General features: G+C 43.4%; 1 protein-coding gene across 1 annotated transcript; it reads left to right on the top strand.

The window, feature by feature from the left end:
- Positions 1–335: 335 nt before the first annotated feature.
- On the top strand, positions 336–17,554 carry atp6ap1la (ATPase H+ transporting accessory protein 1 like a). Its single transcript, XM_029646793.2, has 7 exons — positions 336–502; positions 4,259–4,299; positions 6,133–6,221; positions 6,831–7,072; positions 7,348–7,398; positions 7,660–7,903; positions 15,563–17,554. Exons 1-7 carry the CDS (start codon positions 402–404, stop codon positions 15,839–15,841), a joined length of 1,047 nt encoding a protein of 348 aa, XP_029502653.1. The 5' UTR covers positions 336–401; the 3' UTR covers positions 15,842–17,554.
- Positions 17,555–21,119: the final 3,565 nt, after the last annotated feature.

The following is a 21,119-nucleotide window of genomic DNA, read 5'->3' as shown; positions in this document are numbered from 1 at the left end:
GGGGGTGAATGAGCCAATTGGAAGCTGGGGATGATTAGGTGGCCATGATGATATGAGGGCTAGATAACTGGTTTATCCTTCAAATGAATTCCAATAGAGATAGCATCGTATCTAGGTCATTTAATCATGGGGGTGCCTTCCCTATCGAACAAAAATCCCGGCAAGCATACTGACCTTGAACATATAAGTATCGGTGTATTTATGAATCAGTTTTGTTGAGGACAGCTCATGGGCTTTGTGCGCGTGTGTTCTGAGTGGGTGTGACCGTGACACATGATTGCCCCGCCCTCTAAATGCCTATTGGCTGCTGCCCGTGTCCATCATTAGGTTCAGGCTTCGGCTCTTATCGAAGAACGTTATGAAGCAGTCATCATCTGTGGCAGTCTCACCTGGCCGGCTCCATGGCAAAACAAGACTTATTTATGTATTTTAATTTATTTTCTGTCGTTTTTCTGCAGCTCTCTTTGTCCTTTGATCAAGTGTCTGCGGTTTTGGAAAAAAGGTAGGTGTGAAAGGAGCTATTTCAACTCTAGGCTGGAGTCAGGCAGGGCGATGGATGGATGTTGTGCAGACGGAAGGGGAGAACGAAGGTCTTTTATAGTGTGATGGAGACCGTGAGAATGAGGAGAAAGATACAGTTTTAGAATGCGTTTGTGAATCTGTAAAAAGCATGATCTCGTATCATCTGTAACCATTGTGATAGTGATTTCCTTCTTGTACATTTACTGCACTGTTACTGTAGGGTACGATACTGTAGTGTGCACATCTGCAATGCAAATGTAGCGACTAGGGCTCTGTCAGTGAAATACAAGAGACAATCCATGGGTGTTGCACTGAAGGCATCAGTTTACAGGGCAAATCCATATATGCACTACAAAAAAATAGGCAGGGATGAATGCTGCTACATCAGAGATGAGATGGAGTCAAATTATGTTCGCTGTATACTGCAGAGACAGCTTTCCTCTGAGAATTACACTATTTGAGTACAGCTCCGTATGATGCTAGATGGAGGAATTCTCTTCTATTTTATTCTACGCTATTCACCTCAATATGTCTGGCACGGCTGCCACCCAAATAATAAAAATGTAATAACGATAATCACATAAAAAGCTTTAGTTATTTCTGTAACGCAGAAACGTTATTTTCTTTAGCTTTACAGTTGAATATATTGAATAGAATATGTTAACTATGACGAAAAGGGTACAGATTGTTATAGTAAATTAATGTATTTGGTTGTAGTATTCCATTGAACAGCAATTCATTGATTTTGCTTCTAGTGATTGACAATGGTATTATTGCAGTTCATTTTAAGAACATGGATATAATATCCCATGAAGTGTATTTTGTATAACTTTAATGAATGCATTATTCTGGGGGAGCCGGATCCACCATATTTTGACTGAAATATGACATAGCAGATTGCCCGGTAAATCCTGGTGCCTTGAATACCCCCACCTTCTGAACCCTGCTGACTTCTTAATCATCCTGTTTTGGCATGTGACATTTTGTCATAACCCTGATACTTGCCCCAGCTGCTGCTGCCTAGACTCCAGCAGCCTCCAGTCAACCTTTCTTGAATAGACAGCACAGGGGCTTTATATCTAAATATAAGATCAGATATTAAGCTAAAATGTTAGGCAGTATTGTACACGTACTGTTTATACATTTCTTCATATCATATTTGATTGATATTTCAATTCAGATGCCTGTAAACATGCCCTGAATACAAAGCAGCAGCTTATAATGCTCCCTGTAGGGTAGTTATGTGATATTGTGATATTTAAGTAAGAAACGTGAAGGGGTGTTGTATTTGGCCAATATACCACGGCTAAGGGGTGTTCTTGTGCACGCCGAAACGCGGAGTGCCTGGATACAGCCCGTAGCCGTGGTATATTGGCCACATACCACAAACCCTGCGATGCCTTATTGCTATTATAAACTGGTTACCAATGTAATTAGAGCAGTAAAAATACATGTTTTGTCATACCCATAGTATGCGGTCTGCTATACCATAGCTGTCAGCCAATCAGCATTCAGTGCTCGAACCACCCAGTTTATAATGTGATGAAAACGTAGAATACAGTAAACAAAGTCACCTGATGATCCAAGGGGTAAGGATCATTCCAAATGCAATAATCCTGAAGCATAATCAATAAAAACACATTTTCAGGCTCATTTCACTTGTCAATGTGTCTTTTGTGCATTTAGGAACAAACTATACATGGACAATACTGCTAAACATGTTTGATGTTTAACTGAAAAGATCAACTCCCCCACCCCCGACCTGTTTACCAAAGTAATTATTCTCCGCCCCGTCTCCCAACACCTTGGGCTCATCTATTAGGGAGCATTTAACTTCAGAAAAAACCCTCATGTAATTGGCAACATATTGCCTCAAGAGCATTGGTGGCAACATGTAGGGCAGTGCAGGCTTTAGTCTGAACACAGGAGGAAGTCTAGAAGCAGCCCCTCTTATCTTCAAACTTACCCTCACAGAATATATGACATGCCTGGCATTGTGAGGTGAGTGAGAGAGATGATCAGTGGATCATATTTATTATGTAATGGCTGGACCACAACATGCTATGTTGCAGCCAGTCAATGACAGCAGCAGGGTAGACTACAGAGTGGATTTGTAAGCTGATGTGTAGGGTGGGGTGGGGACAGAGGTAGGAGAGGATTTTTCTATCCACTGTAGATCATCACAATCGGTTCAGTCGTTTGAATGAAAGCTACATTTTTGCTTAGGTTAGTGGTTTTGATGAGGCCGTGTAGGTCTGTGTAGCAAATTCAGGTTGACGTTTGTGTTCAGATAAATGATTACTCAGTGTTTTGTCACTTTTTATTATGTAACAATGTCATCTGCTGGTGAACAAGAAGACAGAGCCCTCACTCCTCATCAACTCCCAAATGTATTGTTATATCACTGAACCAGGCCAACAGAGATACAGCCACAGATGGGCTTTCAATAACAAATGTCAGATAATTACACTTTTACACTGAGGTACACTGAATATGATCTATTCCTGTTATAGATAACATAGTATTACAGTAGTATATGCCTCTCTGCAATAGTGTTAAACAAATGGCCACACACAATGCAGTGCCTTACTGCAGGGTCAAGCCTTATGCCCTCATGCTTTATGAAGTGATGAACTAATCAGATAAGGAATTCTGATTCATGCAGAATATTTGTGTTCAATGTAATATAAATACTATTAAGCAGACGCTTTTATCTAAAGCGACTTACAGTCACTCTTGCATACATTTGACTTACTGGTGGTCCTGGGAATCAAACACACTATCCTGCGGTAGCAAGCGCCAGGCTCTGCATTGGATTATGACTGGGTAAACTATAGATGTGAACTACCCACTGCTCTAATAGACTAGTAATGGTCCAATGGAGAATTCTACTCGACACCCGCAGACGAAAGCTGTAGAAAATGTGCTTTGTACAATTACATTGCTGAAATTTGCATTGATATAAAAGTACAGAGACTCTTTTTTTTACAGACTACAGGCTAGTGCTAAAATTACACTGCTAATGTTTGTCAGTCGGGGTTAGAGTCAACTCCATTTCAATTCAGGAAGTTAACTGAAATCCCATTCAAATGAAGAACATTGGAATTTCAGTTTACTTCCTGAGGACTCCAACACTGCTGTCTGCCAGTCCAGGTTGCTTCCTCAGATCTGATGGGCAGACAGTCTACGCTAACCCCCCTTAGCCATAATAAGGATACCATGGTCTGGCTGCTAGCTCCCCTGATTCCCAGTAAGGACACCACGGTCTGGGAAGACTTGTTGGTAAATTACCTTTTATTTTTTAAAGAAATTCTGAAAGAGATTGGTGTGGTTTTTTCCACTATCTGATCATGGCATGGGGTTGTTCAAACACAGACATGTATTTGTTTAAAATCTATCAGTTGATGGTTTAATTTCAGAGAGACAAAAAAATAATGTTTTATTTGCAAAATGCTATATATCCGCCTCACTCACAGAGACATAAGTAGTACTGCTATGTTTTAAATGTAACAACATAACTACATTCTAAATAAAGAACTGTACAAATTATACATTTGTGATATTAATATTAAATATTTATTTTATTTTAATGATGTTATGTTCAATCTACCATTGTCTCTACATCTACAGTCCTAATAATACTATAAGGGATATTTACATTGATGTTCACTGTCCAGTACCTTATAGGCTACTTCTATATCATCTGAAATAATCATTTATTTTTGTATGTTTACAGTTTAGCGGGGCCCACATCCCAAGATATCAGGGTTCAAAACAGTGAGTTATTTTCCCTTATTGTCAATTGATTATGTAAATGTTTTGAATCATGTTTTTTTTATGGTATGTGTATAAAAAATACACTATAATTCACTGGTAACACTTCACCTTATGTTGTTAATTTACCTGTGTAATAGTGATACTGGTGTAGTAGTGACACATTGTTAATATTCATTTGATAATTGCTTTATAAGTTCTAAATACACTGCTTAAAAAAATAAAGGGAACACTTAAACAACACAATGTAACTCCAAGTCAATCACACTCCTGTGAACTCAAACTGTCCACTTAGGAAGCAACACTGATTGACAATACATTTCACACGCTGTTGTGCAAATGGAATAGACAACAGGTGGAAATTATAGGCAATTAGCAAGACACCCCCAATAAAGGAGTGGTTCTGCAGGTGGTAACCACAGACCACTTCTCAGTTCCTATGCTTACTGGCTGATGTTTTGGTCACTTTTGAATGCTGGCGGTGCTTTCACTCTAGTGGTAGCATGTGACGGAGTCTACAACCCACACAAGTGGCTCAGTAGTGCAGCTCATCCAGGATGACACATCAATGCGAGCTGTGGCAAGAAGGTTTGCTGTATCTGTCAGCGTAGTGTCCAGAGCATGGAGGCGCTACTAGGAGACAGGCCAGTACATCAGGAGATGTGGAGGAGGCTGTAGGAGGGCAACAACCCAGCAGCAGGACCGCTACCTCCGCCTTTGTGCAAGGAGGAGCAGGAGGAGCACTGCCAGAGCCCTGCAAAATGACCCCCAGCAGGCCACAAATGTGCATGTGTCTGCTCAAACGGTCAGAAACAGACTCCATGAGGGTGGTATGAGGGCCCGACGTACACAGATCGGGGTTGTGCTTACAGCCCAACACTGTGCAGGAAGTTTGGCATTTGCCAGAGAACACCAAGATTGGCAAATTCGCCACTGGCGCCCTGTGCTCTTCACAGATGAAAGCAGGTTCACACTGAGCACATGTGACAGACGTGACAGAGTCTGGAGACGCCGTGGAGAACGTTCTGCTGCCTGCAACATCCTCCAGCATGACCGTTTTAGTCGGTAGGTCAGTGGGGTGGGGTATGGGGTGGCATGTCTTTGGGGGGCCGCACAGCCCTCCATGTGTTCGCCAGAGGTAGCCTGACTGCCATTAGGTACCGAGATGAGATCCTCAGACCCCTTGTGAGACCATATGCTGGTGCTGTTGGCCCTGGGTTCCTCCTAATGCAAGACAATGCTAGACCTCATGTATGTGGCTGGAGTGTGTCAGCAGTTCCTGCAAGAGGAAGGCATTGATGCTATGGACTGGCCCGCCCGTTCCCCAGACCTGAATCCAATTGAGCACATCTGAGACATCATGTCTCGCTCCATCCACCAACGCCACGTTGCACCACAGATTGTCCAGGAGTTGGCGGATGCTTTAGCCCAGGTCTGGGAGGAGATCCCTCAGGAGACCATCCCACACCTCATCAGGAGCATGCCCAGGCGTTGTAGGGAGGTCCTACAGGCACATGGAGGCCACACACACTACTGAGCCTAATTTTGACTTGTTTTAAGTACATTACATCAAAGTTGGATCAGCCTGTAGTGTGGTTTTCCACTTTAATTTTGAGTGTCACTCCAAATCCAGACCTCCATGGGTTGATACATTTGATTTCCATTGATAATTTTTGTGTGATTTTGTTGTCAGCACATTCAACTCTGTAAAGAAAAAAGTATTTAATAAGAATATTTCATTCATTCAGATCTAGGATGTGTTATTTTAGTGTTCCCTTTATTTTTTGAGCAGTGTATTTTATTTAAAAACGTTTCTCTCTTTCTCCTTGTATACAGATGGGTTGGCTGCCCAGAGCCACAGTGCTGCTTCCGATGGGGAGAGTTCTTCGCTTATAGCGGAGGACCCTCTCAGGAGAGTCCTGCAGGTCCCAATTATTATCTTTCCTTCCTCCCGAAGTGTGTACTTGTTCACTTCACTTCACTGACTTGAAAGGAAACGACTAGTACAAAAAATATGGTGGAAACTCCCACTAGCCAATGCCTCCACCAGATTTGCAGAACATAGTGAACGAGTGCACACTTCAGAGAAGGGAGATATAGACTACTGTGTGTGTGATTAGACACTGGAGACTGACGTTTCTAGGAATCCAATATGGCATTGTTCATGAAAAAAGCTTTTATTCCCAGTCGTCTGAAACTAATCCCAGACAGAAGGCTTAGCCTCAGTGAGATAAACCATTGGATTCAATTTCAACAAAAAATTATAACTAGATTGGATTATTCCTAACAACAACACCTTTACACAAAATCTTATTGGTCAATGAACGCCCACTGTAGCCCCCACAATGAGATGAAAAAGCAATCTGTAATAGTTTTTCAGATTACTGTTGTTCGTCAATCAGTGAGCCACCATCTTATCTCTTTCTACCTCTCTTTCTCCCTTTATTATTTTCTCTGTCTTCCCCTCTGTCTCTTCTGCTCTCACTCTCCCTCTTTCACCCCTTCCTGTTTCATCCTCTCATTCCCACCATCAGCCTTATGAGTGGCAGCTGGACTCCCCACACAGAACCAAACGGAGGCTACTGCAGACATCCAGCATTCTTCCTTACTCTCCTCTGAGCGTGGTTTACAACAGCAAAACATGTATCCTGTTTAGGGCCAGGAAGCTTGCCATCAGGTTCAGGAACAGCACCTTAGTGGATCTCACAGAGAAGGCCTTCGGCCCCGATGCACCAGTGGACACCAAAGGCTCTATGTGCAGCAAAGACAAAGCTACGTATGTCTGCTTTGCGGCTGTAGATATTCCTCCTGCACTTCCTGATACATTACTCTTCCTCGCTATCCTCCATTTTTGAAGGATTAAGTAATGACAGAGAACTCTGGAAGAAGAATCATCACTAAATTATCAGAGGGAATTATTGTAATGTTTGTTTACGTGTCAATTAATCCCTTAAGGGATGGGTTGCCAACTGGCAATTTGACACAAAAAATACAATTTTATTAATTGATGAATTAATTCGACAGTACTATTGAACCTTATTTTTCCACCAGGCTTGTACTACGTTTCGGAGATGTGGAGGACTTGAGAGGACTTGCAATTAGGTTTGTCTCTTCATTCATTTTTATAGCCAGTGCTAGGCTATAAGGACCATTTTACAAATAATAGATGGGCCCATGGTTTTCCTGGTCAGGTCACATGTAGGTAAATAAAAACACTTGGTCTGAAGTATATTGTGCGGGGTCCATTTTGGTTGTGATATTTATTTATTGTACTGTACACTGACTGTAAGTCTCTCTTGATAAGAGCATCTGCTAAATTACTCAAATGTAATTGTCTAATCAATGTATGCACTGTTCCAACAGACTACAAATGTCCAACACATTCTATGAGTCGGCAGGGCAGAACTGGTTCACTCTGGACAGCGTACACATCCACTACAACTGGACCCATGAGGCAACGTTCAACGCCACCGATGTTTACGCTCCTAGTACCCACTCCTACCACTGTCAGCACGTCAGCAGTCTGCAGAAGTACGACACGCTGCTCGTACCCAGCTCCATCACAGACAACTCTGCAAACTGGCACATCACCTTCACAGACTTCCAGGTTGGCATGCATTGTTTTTACGGGGAGGCATCGTTTTATGGCAGGAGGGCGAGGCACGTTTTAATAGGGGAGCATGTTCTGAGGGTTCTGTTGGAACCCGGCAGCTACTCCTGATGAATTATAATGGATAACTGGATAACTTGTATTGTTTCTTAAAACATTTTGGTAAAATAATAATGAAAGATCTGTAAACAGAACTGCAACTTGAGTGTGGCTTTTTTCAACTGGTCATAACACAGGGCAGTTCCTAGTTATACCTCTAGATGGCACTATTTTTTTTATACCGTAACAATACCTTGTTATTTATTGTATTGTTTTTATTATTATGTTTGTGTATGAACCCAGAAAGATTAATATTTGTTTTTTTAAAGAGTTACATGATATAGAAAATTCCACAAGATTAAAAAAGTATATCATATCCTTTATATGCTGCGCTGAGACAACCATAAATTATCAGCATTGTCATCATACTGCAGGCCCGTCACAGACAACCCTCATTGACTCTTATTTTTAACCCATGTCCTCACTCGAGGCATAGACCCAATGGTTCTAGACAATCTTGTACCTATACCAATTCAAACCAATCCCATGGTATTTTCAAACAAGGGGTTACCTACTGATCATAGCATGCTTGTATTAGATTCCATCTGACCTGAAATCCGGCAGCTGCGGTTTAGGATTAGCTCATGTAAATTCCAGAACTTTGATTTCAAAGATGTATTTTATTTTAATTCTGGCTTCTCAATCCAATGTGGACATTCTGGTAATTTCTGAAATAATTCTGTGCAGGACTCTGATGTGTCTCTATCTGGTTATAATGATTACAGATGGGACAGAACAGGAAGAGGTGGGGGTGTTGCCATATTGACCATTCAAATGTTTTTGTAACTCTTGCTACATCTGTCCCTAAGCATTTTGATTGTGTTGTTCTTAATGTGGGCCTTGGTCCTAATAACCAGCTGTGCTTCCTCTGTCCCTAAGCATTTAGGTTATCTTGTTCTTAATGTGGGCCTTAGTCATAATGACCAGCTGAAACTAGTAGGAGTGTATAGCCCCTCTCGGCTTCTTCATGTTCTCTTAACAATTTATCTGAATTGCTATCTAAGTATGGTAAATATGAACTATTCATTTTGGGAGATTCTAATATTGTCAGATACGCTAAAAGATATTTGCTCTGAGCTAAACCTGTCTCAGCAGATAACTGAGCCTACACAGCCCAATCCTAAAGCTGTCTCAGCTGATAACTGAGCCTACACTGCCCAATCCTAAACATCCATCGAAATCTACCCTGATTGATCTTATTTTGACGAATACTCCAGATAAATATGTTGATAGTGGGGTTTTCTCACTGGATTTTAGTGACCGTTGGCCAGTTGTCTGTGTCAGAGATATGAGAATGCATAAATCTAAGCCTCGTGTCATCACTAAGAGGACCTTTAAAAAAGCTTTCTTTTTCTTTTTTACATAATCTTTATTTTAGTGACTTTGATTATATCTCAGCTATCCCTTAACCTGATTTAGCTTTAAGCTTTTTTGCAAATGTCTTCAATACTATTGTAGATAATCATGCCCCTTCAAAACTATGACAGTAAAGGTAGATCGAATGCCTGCTTCGCTCCTGAATTATCCAGTCATTCACAAGACAAATGTTGCCTGGGTCAAGGCCAGGAACACAGGCTTAGGCCGAGATTGGCAATCTTTTAGTCAACTGAGGAATCTGTGGAAGACTAATCAGAAAGGCTAAATCAGATTATTATGTAACCACTCTACGATTGTAAAGGGAATCTGGCTAAATTCTCGAACACTGTCATATCTCTAAAGGGTTGCACTTCCTACTCTCTGCCCCAGCAAATTAATTCTGGTCCCATTACGGACAAAAATGCCATCATTGATGTATTTAATTGCCATTTTATTTCAGCGAGCTATCTTTTTCAAAGAGCGTCTAACCCTACTATATCTAAGAGTGGGCTTAATGCTGATTCTGACATTTTGCAGATTAACTCAGAAAATGGTAGTCAAGTTATTGCATTTCGGCAATTCACAGAAAAATTCATCCTTGATTCCATACTTCAAATCAAATCAAATTTTATTGGTCACAAACACATGGTTAGCAGATGTTATTGCGAGTGTAGCAAATGAATTATGCTTCTAGATCCGACAGTGCAGCAGTATCTAACTGGTAATATCTAAAATTCCACAACAAAACCTAATATCTAACAAATTCCACCACAAAACCAATACACACAATCTAGTAAAGGAATGTGATGAGAATGTATGAGTATAAAATATATGGATGAGCAATGACAGAGCGGCTAAGATGCAATAGATAGTAAAGAATAGTGGCGGTAAGCAAATTGTGGCGGTAAGCAAATTGAAGTGGGTCTAGAGGGACAGGTAGGGTGGAGGTGATATGATCCTTGACTAGTCTCTCAAAACACTTCATAATGAGAGAAGTGAGTGCTACGGGGCAATAGTCATTTAGTTCAGTTACCTTAGTTTTTTGGGAACAGGAACAATGGTGGCCATCTTGAAGCATGTGGGGACAGCATACTGGGATTGAGATTGATTGAACATGTCCATAAACACACCAGCCAGCTGGTCTGCGCATGCTCTGAGGACGCGGCTAGGGATGCCGTCTGGGCCGGCAGCCTTGCGAGGGTTAACACGTTTAAATGTTTTACTCACGTCGGCCATGAGAAGGAGAGCCCGCAGTCTTTGGTAGTGGACCTTGTCGGTGGCACTGTCCTCAAAGCGGGCAAAATAAGTTGTTTAATTTGTCTGGAAGCAAGACGTCGTTGTCCGCGACGGGACTGGTTTTCTTTTTGTTGTCCGTGATTGTCTGTAGACTCTGCCACATACGTCTCATGTTTGAGCCATTGAATTGCGACTCCACATGGTCTCTATACTGACACTTTGATTGCGTTACAGAGGGAATAACTACACTGTAGTTCGGCCATATGTTCAGTCACCTTGTCATGATTAAATCCGGTGGTACGTGCTTTCAGTTTTGCACGAATGCTGCCATTAATCCACAGTTTCTGGTTAGGGAAGGCTTTATAAACTCGCTCACTGAGTCAGTGTATACGTCAATGTTATTATCTGAGGTTACCTGAAACATATCCCAGTCCACGTGATTGAAGCAATCTTGAAGCGTGGAATCCGATTGGTCAGACCAGGGTTGGATAAACCTAAGCATGGGCACTTCCTGTTTTAGTTTCTGCCTTTAGGGGAGCAACAAGATGGAGTCATGGTCAGATTTATCTAAAGGATTTCTTGCTATAGATACAAAGAAATCCACAGGGGCTGATCAAATGGAACTGGATCTGCTCAAGTGAGCTGCCCCCCTCATTGCTGGCTCAGTAACCTATATCTTAAATCTAACATTGTTATCAGGAAAAATTCCAAATGTATGGAAAACAGTGCCGCCACTCCATAAGGGCAGAGATGATAGTGATCTTGATAATTATCATCCAATCTCCAGGCCTCCATGTCTGTCTAAGATTCTCAAATCTTTGATAAAAAAGCAACTTCACAATTTTTTATCTGAGCATGGTATTATGAATATAAATCAATCTGGGTTTAGGCCAGGGCATAGCACTGTCACCACATTAGTAGTTAATGATATTGTCAGTACTTTAGACGCTAAAATTAATTGTGCTGCCCTGTTTGTGGATCTTTCAAAAGCGTTTGATACTGTTGATCATGCTATTTTATTGAACAAGTTGTCCTCGATTGGCCTGGGCTCTGACTCCTGCTCGTGGTTTCATCATTTACATTACATTACATTTAAGTCATTTAGCAGACGCTCTTATCCAGAGCGACTTACAAATTGGTGCGTTCACCTTATGACATCCAGTGGAACAGCCACTTTACAATAGTGCATCTAAATCTTTTAAGGGGGGGGAGGGGTGAGAAGGATTACTTTATCCTATCCTAGGTATTCCTTAAAGAGGTGAGGTTTCAGGTGTCTCCGGAAGGTGGTGATTGACTCCGCTGTCCTGGCGTCGTGAGGGAGTTTGTTCCACCATTGGGGGGCCAGAGCAGTGAACAGTTTTGACTGGGCTGAGCGGGAACTGTACTTCCTCAGTGGTAGGGAGGCGAGCAGGCCAGAGGTGGATGAACGCAGTGCCCTTGTTTGGGTGTAGGGCCTGATCAGAGCCTGGAGGTACTGAGGTGCCGTTCCCCTCACAGCTCCGTAGGCAAGCACCATGGTCTTGTAGCGGATGCGAGCTTCAACTGGAAGCCAGTGGAGGGAGCGGAGGAGCGGGGTGACGTGAGAGAACTTGGGAAGGTTGAACACCAGACGGGCTGCGGCGTTCTGGATGAGTTGTAGGGGTTTAATGGCACAGGCAGGAGCCCAGCCAACAGCGAGTTGCAGTAATCCAGACGGGAGATGACAAGTGCCTGGATTAGGACCTGCGCCGCTTCCTGTGTGAGGCAGGGTCGTACTCTGCGGATGTTGTAGAGCATGAACCTACAGGAACGGGCCACCGCCTTGATGTTAGTTGAGAACGACAGGGTGTTGTCCAGGATCACGCCAAGGTTCTTAGCGCTCTGGGAGGAGGACACAATGGAGTTGTCAACCGTGATGGCGAGATCATGGAACGGGCAGTCCTTCCCGGGAGGAAGAGCAGCTCCGTCTTGCCGAGGTTCAGCTTGAGGTGGTGATCCGTCATCCACACTGATATGTCTGCCAGACATGCAGAGATGCGATTCGCCACCTGGTCATCAGAAGGGGGAAAGGAGAAGATTAATTGTGTGTCGTCTGCATAGCAATGATAGGAGAGACCATGTGAGGTTATGACAGAGCCAAGTGACTTGGTGTATAGTGAGAATAGGAGAGGGCCTAGAACAGAGCCCTGGGGACGCCAGTGGTGAGAGCGCGTGGTGAGGAGACAGATTCTCGCCACGCCACCTGGTAGGAGCGACCTGTCAGGTAGGACGCAATCCAAGCGTGGGCCGCGCCGGAGATGCCCAACTCGGAGAGGGTGGAGAGGAGGATCTGATGGTTCACAGTATCGAAGGCAGCCGATAGGTCTAGAAGGATGAGAGCAGGAGAGAGAGTTAGCTTTAGCAGTGCGGAGCGCCTCCGTGATACAGAGAAGAGCAGTCTCAGTTGAATGACTAGTCTTGAAACCTGACTGATTTGGATCAAGAAGGTCATTCTGAGAGAGATAGCGGGAGAGCTGGCCAAGGGGCACGTTCAAGAGTTTTGGAGAGAAAAGAAAGAAGGGATACTGGTCTGTAGTTGTTGACATCGGAGGGATCGAGTGTAGGTTTTTTTTCAGAAGGGGTGCAACTCTCGCTCTCTTGAAGACGGAAGGGACGTAGCCAGCGGTCAGGGATGAGTTGATGAGCGAGGTGAGGTAAGGGAGAAGGTCTACGGAAATGGTCTGGAGAAGAGAGGAGGGGATAGGGTCAAGCGGGCAGGTTGTTGGGCGGCCGGCCGTCACAAGACGCGAGATTTCATCTGGAGAGAGAGGGGAGAAAGAGGTCAGAGCACAGGGTAGGGCAGTGTGAGCAGAACCAGCGGTGTCGTTTGACTTAGCAAACGAGGATCGGATGTCGTCGACCTTCTTTTCAAAATGGTTGACGAAGTCATCTGCAGAGGGGGGAGGGGGAGGAGGATTCAGGAGGGAGGAGAAGGTGGCAAAGAGCTTCCTAGGGTTAGAGGCAGATGCTTGGAATTTAGAGTGGTAGAAAGTGGCTTTAGCAGCAGAGACAGAAGAGGAAAATGTAGAGAGGAGGGAGTGAAAGGATGCCAGGTCCGCAGGGAGGCGAGTTTTCCTCCATTTCCGCTCGGCTGCCCGGAGCCCTGTTCTGTGAGCTCGCAATGAGTCGTCGAGCCACGGAGCGGGAGGGGAGGACCGAGCCGGCCTGGAGGATAGGGGACATAGAGAGTCAAAGGATGCAGAAAGGGAGGAGAGGAGGGTTGAGGAGGCAGAATCAGGAGATAGGTTGGAGAAGGTTTGAGCAGAGGGAAGAGATGATAGGATGGAAGAGGAGAGAGTAGCGGGGAGAGAGAGCGAAGGTTGGGACGGCGCGAAAACATCCGAGTAGGGGCAGTGTGGGAAGTGTTGGATGAGAGCGAGAGGGAAAAGGATACAAGGTAGTGGTCGGAGACTTGGAGGGAGTTGCAATGAGGTTAGTGGAAGAACAGAATCTAGTAAAGATGAGGTCAAGCGTATTGCCTGCCTTGTGAGTAGGGGGAAGGTGAGAGGGTGAGGTCAAAAGAGGAGAGGAGTGGAAAGAAGGAGGCAGAGAGGAATGAGTCAAAGGTAGACGTGGGGAGGTTAAAGTCGCCCAGAACTGTGAGAGGTGAGCCGTCCTCAGGAAAGGAGCTTATCAAGGCATCAAGCTCATTGATGAACTCTCCGAGGGAACCTGGAGGGCGATAAATGATAAGGATGTTAAGCTTGAAAGGGCTGGTAACTGTGACAGCATGGAATTCAAAGGAGGCGATAGACAGATGGGTAAGGGGAGAAAGAGAGAATGACCACTTGGGAGAGATGAGGATCCCGGTGCCACCACTCCGCTGACCAGAAGCTCTCGGGGTGTGCGAGAACACGTGGGCGGACGAAGAGAGAGCAGTAGGAGTAGCAGTGTTATCTGTGGTGATCCATGTTTCCGTCAGTGCCAAGAAGTCGAGGGACTGGAGGGAAGCATAGGCTGAGATGAACTCTGCCTTGTTGGCCGCAGATCGGCAGTTCCAGAGGCTACCGGAGACCTGGAACTCCACGTGGGTCGTGCGCGCTGGGACCACCAGATTAGGGTGGCCGCGGCCACGCGGTGTGGAGCGTTTGTATGGTCTGTGCAGAGAGGAGAGAACAGGGATAGACAGACACATAGTTGACAGGCTACAGAAGAGGCTACGCTAATGCAAAGGAGATTGGAATGACAAGTGGACTACACGTCTCGAATGTTCAGAAAGTTAAGCTTACGTAGCAAGAATCTTATTGACTAAAATGATTAAAATGATACATTTCATGATTATCTTAGTGACAGAACTCAGGCCATTGTGATTGATGAGGTTAAGTCTGAATTTCTTAAGGTGTTCCACATGGGTCGATACTAGGCCCGGCTCTTTTCACTATTTATATAAATGCTATTGATCAATCTGTTAAAATGTTTAAATTTAATCAATATGCAGGGGATAATATTACGTATGCAATTTCCCCTACTGCTGACCTGGCTGTGACAAGGCTATAGTCCGATTTTGCAGCTGTACAGGAAGCCCTTACTGATATAAAACTCGTGCTTAAATACATGTTTTCAAATTCACGTAAGATTGGCTCATTGGATGGTTCTATAATTGAATGAGTCCCCTTGATCACAGGAGACTGCATTCTTTACCAAAAGGTTGGCTGAACCTTTTTGACGTCACGTAGATCACATCATTACACTCGTTTCCAAAGCCCTGCTGCACAAGCTTCCAACTTACCTAACTTCACTGTTTAGATTCACACTTCCTTGCACCCTGTTTTAAAAAATCTCAAATATATTTTGGTTGGATGCTTTGATGATATGTTACATACAGCATGTTTTTTAAGGACCAAAAAGTTGTCTGTTTCTGATTTGCAATAATCGTTACAGCCCTACTTTGTTGCATCGTTTACTTTACTCAAACATCTCACCTTTATATTTCTCTTTGCTCGACAGATACAATCGTTCAATGTGCTGTCCAACAAGTTTGGCTCAGCCAGTGATTGCGCTACGTTCTTCACCCCAGCTATCCTCATGGGTCTGATCACCTCTCTAATCCTTCTCCTGGTCCTGGCCTACGCGCTGCACATGGTGGTGCACCTCAAACACATCGACACCTACGAAGAACACAAGACCACCGTCTACTTCCCCCGCAGCACAGAAACTGCAGAATGCACCGGCGCCACCAGCTCCGGCACTACCAGCTCCACTGCCACTGAGAAAAACAGCTTGTAGGACTCCGTTTCCCAGGATCCACCTCAGTCTCCACCACTAGGTGTATACTGTAAACTGTTTCTGTAGGTGTCAGATAGTGACTATGCAGGGCCTCTGACTGAATCCTCTGATGGCTGGCAGACCGACCGACTGACTAAACTCAATAGATAAAGCAACCTCCCATACTGAAGGGCCTGAAAGACATGGTGATAGTCTGAACCTGATATGGTTGTCCACTTTTGCATCACTTTGGCTCAGGCAGTGGTTGTTCAAGCCAGATAGATCTAATAATTTGTGACTCAGCATCATCTGGGGGATTTGGATACAGCTTTGGAGGTGATCCGGAGACATTGACCAGTTATCGGGCATTGCAAAGCAAAAACAAACTAATTATGTACTCTTGAATGAAATTCAAACGGATATAAGAACAAGTATTTAGTTCCTTGTCAGTACTATAAATGCTGGTATATATATATATATATATATATATATATATATATATATATATATACACACGGGATAAAGAAGTTTCATTTTAATAACAAAACCATACCCTAAAGGGTACATACCGTAAAGGCAATGCAGTATATACTTATGTAATTAATCAATCAATGTGTTACATTCTGGTGTTTCAGACCTGTGTTTAAGAACATGTGTTATTGCGAGCTTGTGAAAATAACTATGTACATTTTGGGCCATTATCCACAAAGCATCTCAGAGTAGAAAATTCTAAGAATAGAGACATTTTACTCCTACTCTTATTGGTAAAAATTTAAGATATGCATGAATCCTCTTTAGTCATTAGTCCCACCTAGTTGACAAATTTAGGAGACCTCATGAGCTGTCCTAACCAGTTAAGAGTTACCAGCAGGTGTCTTAATAGTAGAAAAAGGTAGCGAGTCAGTGGTTCCTGTGCCACATGGAATTGCTTTTGAGTTGTTAAAATCACAATTGGTTATTCCCCATCATTTGCAGCAACGTCAATGAGCGCCACTGTCTTTCCTTCACACGATCTCAAAATGTTTTGATTACCAACTGAGAAACTTTTATGAGTTGATTTTACTCCTGGCCATATGATCAATCCATAAAAGAATGTTTTGATATTTATATATGATCAACCCATAAATAATCTAGACCTACATGCAACAGTATCTCTTGCTTACTTGACAATGACTTCACAAGGCCAATATCACGTTCATCATAACGAGGAGACCAAGGTGAGAAGAATACATTCTTCTTTAATGAAAGAGAAACACTGAACAAAGTATACAAAATGTGTTACGGTTTTCTGGTGAAAGAGAGGACCAAAATGCAGCGTGGTGATCTTGATATATCTTAAATGAAGATGAAAAATGAACAATACACAAAACACAAGAAACGTGAAAAACCGGAACAGCCCTATCTGGTGCAACAAACACAGCGACAGGAACAATCACCCACGAAACACTCAAAGAATATGGCTGCCTAAATATGGTTCCCAATCAGAGACAACGATAAACACCTGCCTCTGATTGAGAACCACTCTAGGCAACCATAGACTTACCTAGACTACTTCACTAAACCACAATCCCATAACCTACAAAAAAAAACTAGACAAAACACCACATAAATACCCATGTCACACCCTGGCCTGACCAAAATAATAAAGAAAACACAAAATACTAAGGGCGTGACAAAACGACTGTGAAGCTATGAGACACGAGTGCTGACAGGCAACTACACAGACAATAACCCACAAAATACCCAAGGAATATGGCTACCTAAATATGGTCCCCAATCAGAGACAATGATCAACAGCTGCCTCTGATTGGGAACCAATCTAGGCAACCATAGACAAACACCTAGACATACAAAAACCCTAGACATACAAAAACTACACATACCACCCTCGTCACACCCTGACCTAACCAAATAAAGAAAACAAAGATAACTAAGGTCAGGGCGTGACAGTAGTACCCCCCCCCCCAAAGCCACTATAGATTTTTCAACCAAGATGTTCTTGGCAATACTTTCTTCATTCTCGATTCGGTGAGAAAAAAACAGTGTTAGAAAATGTCAGTGTCCAGTTGCAGGTGGTTCAACAAAAACCAGGTTGCACTGTGTGGCGCACTGTCATCAACCAAGAACAGCTTACTTGAAAAATCTATGGCAGCATTTTGTACAAAATGTACAGGGCTTTTACAATAACATCCAGTATGGAAACATGGTTATCACTTATCTGTCATACAAACAGATGGATAGGGCTTTATGTCTTTGATTATGTTTGATCAAAAGACCTTTCGAACATTGTCTGCATCATTATCGGCAAGTGACTTGATGCGTTAGCTACAGTGCCAAAACGATTTAGAGTTGTTAAACGGGAGTGAAGCGTGTTGATATAACAATAATTTAGTCAAAATTCAGCTTTTAAAAACCATCAGAATTGGTCAAAATAAATAAATATGAGTGATAACATATTAGGCAAGAATTAAGAGTAGGCTAAGTGATCATGTCGGGCGAAAATTATGATTAGTTTTTCACTGTGGTTGTCTGAAGCGTGCTATAGAGTTCACAGCTGGTGTGATTACCAGCTGAGATAAACTTTTATGAGTTGATTTTACTCCTGGCTCAGAGTTTGTCTGAGCAGTCTTAACATCCTCCTAAACCTACTCTGAGTTGGGAGTTTTTCTTGTCTAAAAACAGGGGGGGTCTGTACATATTTGTAAACAACATCCGGTACACGAAATCTAAGGAAGTCTCTAGATTTTCTCTAAGTATCTTATGATAAACTGTAGACCACCCTATTTGCCAAGAGAGTTTTCAGCTATACTTTTCGTGGCTGTTTATTTACCACCACAGACTAATGCTGGCACTAAGACCGCACTCAGTAAGCTGTATAAGGAAATAAGCAAACAGGAAGCCGCTCCCACAGAGGCGGCGCTCCTAGTGGCCGGGGACTTTAATGCAGGGAAACTTAAATCAGTTTCAACATGTTAAATGCGCAACCAGAGATTATTATTTTTTGATCACCTACAAAAGCTCTCTCTCGCCCTCCATTTGGTAAATCTGACCACAATTCTATCCTCCTGATTCTTGCTTACAAGCAAAAATGAAAGCAGGAAGCACGGCCTATAAAAAAGTGGTCAGATGAAGCAGATGCTAAACTACAGGACTGTTTTGCTATCACAGACTGGAACATGTTCTGGGATTCTTCCGATTGCATCGAGGAGTACACCTCATCAGTCACTGGCTTTATCAATAAGTGCATCGAGGGGGCCTCCCAGGTGGCTAAGGTGGTTAACCTGTTAGTCCTATAGGGGCATTATTTCATTTTTGGATAAAAAGACGTGCCCGTTTTAAGCGCAATATTTTGTCACGAAAAGATGCTTGACTATGCTTGGAATTGATAGTTTTGGAAAGAAGACACTCTTACGTTTCCAGAACTGCAAAGATTTTCACTGTGAGTGCCTTATAACAAAAGCTTCAGGCAAAACCAAGATGTTTGAGCGACCAGGAAATGAACAGGATTTCTGAAGCTACGTTTTCCATGATCGCCTTATATGGCTGTGAATGCGACAGGAATGAACGGACACTTTCTAGCGTTTCCCCAAGGTGTCTGCAGCATTGTGACGTATTTGTAGGCATATCATTGGAAGATTGACCATAAGAGACTACAATTGCCAAGTGTCCCGCACGGTGTCTGCGTGGAAATTGGTGCGCAAAAGTCAGCTACCAGTATTTTTCCATCCGAATCAGAGAACAAAGAAGGCTTCTAGGACTGCCATTTCAATGAAGAGATATATGACAAAACACCTTGAGGATTGATTCAAACAACGTTTTCCATGTTTCAGTCGATATTATGGAGTTAATTCGGAAAAAAGTTTGGCGTGTAGGTGACTGAATTTTCGGTTAGTTTCGGTAGCCAAATGCATAGTAACAAAATGGAACGATGTGTCCTACACAAGAATCTTTCAGGAAAAACTGGACATCTGCTATGTAACTGAGAGTCTCCTCATTGAAACATCTGAAGTTCTTCAAAGGTAAATTATTTTATTTGATTCCTTTGCTGGTTTTTGTGAATATGTTGCGTGCTAAATGCTAACGCTAAATGCTAAGCTAGCTATCACCACTTTTACACAAATTATTGATTTTCTCTGGTTCTAAAGCATATTTTGAAAATCTGAGACGACAGGATTGTTAAGAAAATGATAAGCTTGAGAGCAGGCATATTTATTTCATTTCATTTGCGATTTTTAGAAATCGCTAATGTTGCGTTATGGTAATGAGCTTGAGGCTGTAGTAACGCTACCGCATGCGGGATGGGGCGGACTATGAGGTTAAGGGCGCTGTACTGCAGCGCCAGCTGTGCCACCGAGACTCTGAGTTCGCGCTCAGTCTCTGTCGTAACCGGCTGTGACCGGGAGGTCCGTGGGGCGACGCACAATTGGTCTAGCGTCATCCGGGTTAGAGAGGGTTTGCCCGGTAGGGAAATCCTTGTCTCATCGTGCACCAGCAACTCCTGTGGCGGGCCGGGCGCAGTGCGTGCTAACCTAGGTTGCCAGGTGCACGGTGTTTCCTCCGACACATTGGTGCGGCTGGCTTCAGGGTTGGATGGCGCAGTGTTAAGAAGGTTGTGTATCGGAGGACGCATTACTTTCAACCTTCATCTCTACCGAGCCCGTACGGGAGTTGTAGTGATGATACAAGATAGTAGCTACTAAAACAATTGGATACCACGAAATTGGGAAGAAAAATGGGTAAAAAAAAAGAAGAATAAAAAAAAAAAGAATAAGTGCATCGAGGACGTCGTCCCCACAGTACATACCCCAACCTGAAGCCATGGATTACAGGCAACATTCGCACTGAGCTAAAGGGTAGAGCTGCCGCTTTCAAGGTGTGGGTCTCTAACCCGGAAGCTTATAAGAAATCCTGCTATGCCTTCCGACGAACCATCAAACAGGCAAAGCACCAATACAGGGCTAAGAATGAATCGTACTACACCGGCTTCGACGCGCCTCTTATGTGGCGGGGCTTGCAAACTATTACAGACTACAAAGGGGAGCACAACCGTGAGCTTCCCAGTGACACGAGCCTACCAGACGAGCTAAATTTGCTTGCTTCAAGGCATGCATGAGAGCATCAGCTGTTCCGGACGACTGTGTGATCACGCTCTCCGTAGCCAACTTGAGTAAGACCTTTAAACAGGTCAACATTCACAAGGCCGCGGGGCCAGACAGATTACCATGACGTTTGCTCCGGGCATGTGCTGACCAACTGGCAGATGTCTTCACTGATTTTTTAAACATGTACCTGTTTGAGT

Source organism: Oncorhynchus nerka, linkage group LG15, assembly GCF_034236695.1.
Source record: "Oncorhynchus nerka isolate Pitt River linkage group LG15, Oner_Uvic_2.0, whole genome shotgun sequence".
In the NCBI taxonomy this organism is placed as follows: domain Eukaryota; kingdom Metazoa; phylum Chordata; class Actinopteri; order Salmoniformes; family Salmonidae; genus Oncorhynchus; species Oncorhynchus nerka.
This window is presented reverse-complemented; position numbering and strand designations above follow the sequence as displayed.